General features: G+C 38.7%; 1 protein-coding gene across 4 annotated transcripts; it reads left to right on the top strand.

Moving 5' to 3' along the window:
* Window positions 1–963: 963 nt before the first annotated feature.
* cops2 (COP9 signalosome subunit 2) lies at window positions 964–6,072 on the top strand. 4 transcript variants are annotated; one of them, XM_037453413.2, is made up of 13 exons: window positions 964–1,207; window positions 1,727–1,840; window positions 1,934–2,011; window positions 2,101–2,226; window positions 2,319–2,408; window positions 2,498–2,578; window positions 2,775–2,949; window positions 3,061–3,239; window positions 3,506–3,558; window positions 4,208–4,305; window positions 4,393–4,475; window positions 4,986–5,044; window positions 5,501–6,072. In XM_037453413.2, the coding sequence occupies exons 1-13, from the start codon at window positions 1,148–1,150 to the stop codon at window positions 5,643–5,645; spliced, it is 1,341 nt and encodes a 446-aa protein (XP_037309310.1). In that variant the 5' UTR covers window positions 964–1,147; the 3' UTR covers window positions 5,646–6,072. The 4 variants fall into 4 exon arrangements, with proteins under 4 accessions (XP_037309310.1, XP_037309328.1, XP_037309319.1 ...); XM_037453431.2 differs by having other exon boundaries at window positions 964–1,201; window positions 5,501–6,071; XM_037453422.2 differs by having other exon boundaries at window positions 965–1,207; window positions 2,498–2,575; window positions 5,501–6,071.
* The last annotated feature ends 55 nt before the right edge of the window (window positions 6,073–6,127 follow it).

Raw genomic sequence — 6,127 nt, 5'->3', positions numbered from 1 at the left:
ATAAGCTGAGGATAATCTTAATGCTTTTAAAGTTAAATGACGTGGAATGAATCACTCGCCGAGTGAAGATGGAGAGGGAAGTATTGTTGCCAACGGTCTCTCCGTGTGGAAGCCAAGACTGTTGAAAGAACAGTCACGATATCCTCTGAAATATGAATCTGACTCATGGGGCTGGCTGAAATCTGATGCACACCTGGAGTACATGGGATTTTCTCACTGATGGAAATTAGCTAAGTTACATTTAGCCATGCAATGTGTACGAGTACAATTTTTATCCGTACTGAACATTTCAGAGAGGAATACTGTATTTGTCTTCTTTTTTTGAATTGTCATTACAAGTTTCTTTGCAGATAAATATGTTGTGTGTGCGAAACACAATAATCTCATTGAATATGGTTAGTTACAGGTTAAAAGGAATCAACAATATATGATGTAATCAGCTCCACTCAATCAATTAACAACAATCTTTCTTCTTTATAATATTTGATATGTAAACATGCTCATAAAGCTTTTGTATTGGTAATGTGGTGTTGGTAATGTGGTGTTGTTAGTCATGCATGTTTGGGTTTTTAAAATCTGCGTTAATGTTTTAAATGTAATGTGTGCAGTATATCTTAGCTGGAGCTATATGTATTTCTATCAAACTATTTTATGTATAACTCAATCCATGAAACTACTAACACAAATAACTACAGTTCCCGGGGTGTAGCTGGTTTCTCTCCATTACATGAGAAAAACCATGTTAAGTTGAATATATTGTTAAATGTGAAAATCGTCATGCAGCAGAATGTCAGAATGTTTTATGCCGTTATATGTTTCACGTTTGATGTTCGTAATGTGACACTGCTTTGATTAACAATACCTACAAAAATAGATATTAAAGTGCACGCACCTCCAATTTTGACCAATTGATAGAATCCGTTACACTTTATAACACATGTACCTTCGACCACTGCCATGCTGCGACGACCGCAGAAGTTGGTGAGACACGGGACGTCCTCCGTGTTTCTGAGGCGATCCAACAGCGCCATCTTTAGACGCGGACCGGCCCGTCGCGTCTCGCCACCCCACCTCGCCGTCGCTGCAAAACACGGCACAGGCCGGACTACCCGACGGTCCCCGGATAAGAGCAAGGAAGACCATCAAGATGTCGGACATGGAGGACGATTTCATGTGCGACGACGAAGAAGATTACGACCTGGTATCTGTAACTGAAATTTTTTACTTTGTGCATTATATTATAACCGTCTGTCCGTTGAGCGCTTACAGTGTAGGGTCGACAAGTGATGGCTAGCTAATGTTAGCTGTTTAGCTAGCTTGTTGGCTAACACCAAGCTGACAGCGGATGACAAACGTTAGCTTCCAGGCTGGCTAATGATAGTTGGTTTTAGCCACTAGCCCTGTGCAGTTGGCTAATACTAATGCACATTAACCATCGGGGATAGCTAACCCTAGCTAAATGCGTTCAGCTTCCATCGTGTTTAAATCGCCGGCATCAAGAGCAAACCACCCCGCAAGATAGCACGCCATGGTGTTAGCTAACGTTAGCTCACGGCACATTTAACGTTGAACTGTAACGTTATATCCAGGGGCAGCCGGGTTTTCCCCTGATTTGTGTTAGTTAGCTAAACATTTCGGGAGTTTTTTTTGTTAGGCAGCGTGCAACTTAAATGTCCGACTCGTTGTTATGATTTGGACTTTGATATGATTATGTGCTTACATTTAGGAATACTCAGAGGACAGTAACTCAGAACCAAACGTGGACCTGGAGAACCAGTACTACAACTCAAAAGCCTTGAAAGAGGACGATCCCAAAGCCGCACTCAGCAGTTTCCAGAAGGTGAAGTAGTACTGAATCAAAGCAATCTGTGCTTGTTTTTAATTATTCAAAAGCACAATATTTACATGCATCTGTCGTTGTTTTTATGTTCAGGTATTAGAACTAGAGGGAGAAAAAGGAGAATGGGGATTCAAAGCATTGAAACAGATGATCAAAATCAACTTCAAGCTGGTAGGCTCTACAAGTTAAGCCATCATTTGTTGAAACCTTCCTCACCAGAGTCTTGAGAGGTTGTTTCCATTTTTGTCTCAATCCTGTAGACAAACTTCCCCGAGATGATGAACAGGTACAAACAGCTCCTTACATACATCCGAAGTGCTGTCACCAGGAACTACTCAGAGAAGTCCATCAACTCTATTCTGGACTATATCTCTACCTCCAAACAGGTAAGGACAGACAATATGTGACAAGAAAATAGATTTGTTAGTAATTGATGTTCTAAATCTGTCTTCCTGAAATTTATTTATTTTCTTGCTAGATGGACTTACTACAGGAGTTCTACGAAACCACATTGGAGGCTTTGAAAGACGCGAAAAATGACAGACTGTGGTTTAAAACTAATACAAAGGTATACAAAGGTTTCTCACTGATTCCAAGTGGCCATGAACCATAATTTCCTTGTAAAACAACTTTAAAATTGTTTTTGTTCTTCTGAAGTTGGGGAAGCTTTACTTGGAGAGAGAAGAATATGGGAAACTGCAAAAGATCCTGAGGCAACTTCACCAGTCATGTCAGGTAGTAAGCGAATACCTTTTAATACCTTTTTTTGTCTGTCTGTGCAAGAATATGTTTTGGGGGTTTCTATTGATACAAAAATATGTAATGCCAAAGTATATTTTATCAGGTGGGAGTGTGTATATTTGTGTGTTTGTGTGTGTGTATATATAGATTCGAACATAATATTGATCCAATAAGTGGTTGTTTTAAACAACAGACAGATGACGGAGAGGATGACCTGAAGAAAGGCACACAGCTTTTGGAGATTTATGCCCTGGAGATCCAGATGTACACAGCACAAAAAAACAACAAGAAATTGAAAGCCCTGTATGAGCAGTCACTTCATATTAAATCCGCCATCCCTCACCCGCTCATAATGGGGGTTATTAGAGGTAATGTTGGTGCACATATCACTTTCCTTCTTAACACTGTATTTTTGCTTTGTGTAAAGCGATATAGTCACCCTCAAAATGAATTACCTGTGTTGGTTTGCCCCTGACCAGAGTGTGGTGGGAAGATGCATTTGAGAGAGGGTGAGTTTGAGAAAGCTCACACAGACTTCTTTGAGGCCTTTAAAAACTATGACGAGTCTGGCAGCCCAAGAAGGACGACATGCCTGAAGTACCTGGTCCTAGCCAACATGCTCATGAAGTCTGGAATAAACCCCTTTGACTCACAAGAGGTATGGAAGTAGTTTTTTATCGTTGAAAAGGTTTACTTTTTAGAACCTTGCATACACTGTATGTAAGAATATGAAACCTAAGACAGGCTTCTGGTTGCCACATACATTTGTTTAGGTGGCAGTTTAATTTTGCTAATAAAATTGTAGCCAGAAAGTTCTATAAAATCATTTTGTATAAAAGTATTTAGATTTGTTGTGCCTAATCAGATGACATTCGCTTGAATAAGTTTGAATTCCAGATATAATTATTATTATTTTTCTTTCAGGCCAAACCATACAAAAATGACCCGGAAATTCTAGCAATGACAAACTTAGTCAGGTAAGCATGCATTCATGTATTTTTTGTTCCTTAAACAAAAGTCTTACTTTATGGCATTGGCATGTTATTGTTACTGCCTGAAACTATAGAAATAGGTAGTGCTTCCGATGAAAGTTCTTTTTAAATGTATTCTCTTTTTGATTCAGACGGGGTGCACATCTGAAGTACTTGCATCTCATTCCTCATTTCCCAGTTTCATGCTAATCATTGCAGTTAGATGCATTAGGGGTGTTCAAAGTATTTAATGGGTCCCTTTTTCTTGGTAAAAAAGAAATACATTAACAACAATAATGGCCTTTATATAACATGTACATCACATCCGTCTGCAGTGTGCATTTCACATTATTTGTATAAAGTATGGATTCTGATTTTTGTCTTTCTGAGAGTGTTTGCTGCCTGCTGGTTCCTTGTCTGCCCTTTGTTAACATTAATAACTGGCAGTTACCCAATTTTATTCAGTTTCCATGCAACTATTGAACACTTATTGAAAAAACTAAGAAAGGACACCCCAAACTGTAATAAGAATAGTGTTTACAAAAAATCTAATTTTAAAAAAAATGTTTTTGACGGCTATCGGGATGAGTTGTGTTTCGGGTCAAGGAAACGCATTGTATTTGGTATAACAACAATGATTGTTGTTTCCCTACAGCGCCTACCAGAACAATGACATCACTGAATTTGAGAAAATCTTGAAAACAAATCACAGTAACATAATGGATGACCCTTTCATTAGAGAGCACATAGAAGGTGAGTTGTGAACGTGACTGCAGTCCATATGTGTGCAAGGTGTGTTTAGAAAAACACGGAGAAAAGATTAATCATTGTGTGTTTCAGAGCTCCTGCGGAACATTAGAACTCAAGTACTTATCAAACTCATCAAACCGTACACGAGAATACACATCCCTTTCATATCTAAGGTAAGTCATGTCATCCCAATGTAACCCACCTGTTGACCGTCTGTTTCTTTCACTCTTTATGTTTATTGGACAAACATTTGCACCTGATGTTTTTTGGGGGGGGGCTTTGTGTTGAAAGCCTTTCTGTTCTCTCAGTGATGAGAACGGTGTCATTAGAAGAAAGCACATAAGTTTGTTTTCCAGACACAAATGTCTTAAGATGACACAAACAAAAAAAAGAGCGCCAACAAGGCCACGTCAAAGTGAGGAAGTAATTCACCCATGTCATGGGCTTATGACCGTTGGATCTTATCTGTTAATGCTGTTTCAACACGTTCAGTCTTATTTCTCGGTATACTTCATTTTTTTTCACATACTTGTTCTCAACAGGTCTTCAAAAAACATCAATAATAAGCTAACTATTTGAAACAAGATTGTTGGATTCTGTGCCTCCGAAGTTAAGTCATACTAGTTGACTTAGTTCTTTACAGACGAGAGGATGACTGTCTTCTTTCTGCTCTTCTGTTTCAGGAGCTTAACATTGATGTGTGTGATGTGGAGAGTTTGCTGGTGCAGTGCATCTTGGATAAGTAAGTTTCTCCCGCATGTTCTTTCTGAGAAGTCAAAAAAATAAATAGTTCCCTTCCTGTAACTACGTTGTTCCTCATTCTTTGTAAGAGTCAGGCGGTATGAGCTGAGTTATTAAAGCTTGTGCTAGATTGATTATTCTGATGTTTCTCAGAGGGAAATATCTATAATACCCTTTACATTGTTGCCCTCATTCTATAACGTGTTGCAGAGGGGTTTTTTTGGTCATTTTTTATTAATGGCACTTTTTAAAAGTTTTTTATATAAGTGTGTGTGTATACATACAGACTTCCAATGTTTAACAAACTGGAGCAGTCAAGATTGTCTTTGTAAAGTTTGCTCTAACACGCAACCATTTTCTTGTCTAATTTACAAGAAGAAAATCTGCTATTGGAGCATGACTAAATTGTGTGGTGAATCACGCTTTAATTCTTACTTTATTTATTTCTCTTTTTCAGCACGATCCACGGCCGGATTGACCAAGTCAACCAGCTACTAGAATTAGACTACCAGAAGAGAGGAGGGGCTCGCTACACGGCATTAGACAAATGGACAAATCAGCTGAACTCTCTCAACCAAGCCATTGTTAGCAAGCTCACATGATGGCCTGTAAAATCAAGAGACAAGGAAAATGGCATGTATGAATACATCCATAAAGTATGCTACTGTGCTTCAAGTAAATCGTCCGAGACAAGATGCACAGGTTTTGAGAATGCCATCGACTTAAAGAAGACTCCAGGAACCCCCGAGAGCGTGTTCAAAGTGTTGTTTTGTTGTGACGAGAGGAATTCACTGGCACTTATTTTTCTGTTTTTTATGTTCCTGGTTGGCAGATTCTTCCACGTGCAACACTCTAATGCTACAAAAAAAAGTCCCAAATGTGTATGAACACTTGTACACAATATTTTAATGTATACTGTTGCCTGTTGGTAATAAACAGATTTCTCTCACCACAGAAAGGATTCTGTTGAATTTGACTAGCTACAGTTTAAACTTGACTGGTGAGGAGACGTCGAATAAAAGTGTTTTTAACTAACAAATAAGCTGCGAAGACATCCTTCTTGTACTTCCAGTCACTCTTTTAG

Source organism: Pungitius pungitius, chromosome 4 (genome assembly GCF_949316345.1).
Source record: "Pungitius pungitius chromosome 4, fPunPun2.1, whole genome shotgun sequence".
Classification (NCBI taxonomy): Eukaryota; Metazoa; Chordata; class Actinopteri; order Perciformes; family Gasterosteidae; genus Pungitius; species Pungitius pungitius.
Note: the sequence above shows the minus strand (reverse complement) of the source record. Positions and strands in the feature narration are given on the sequence as shown.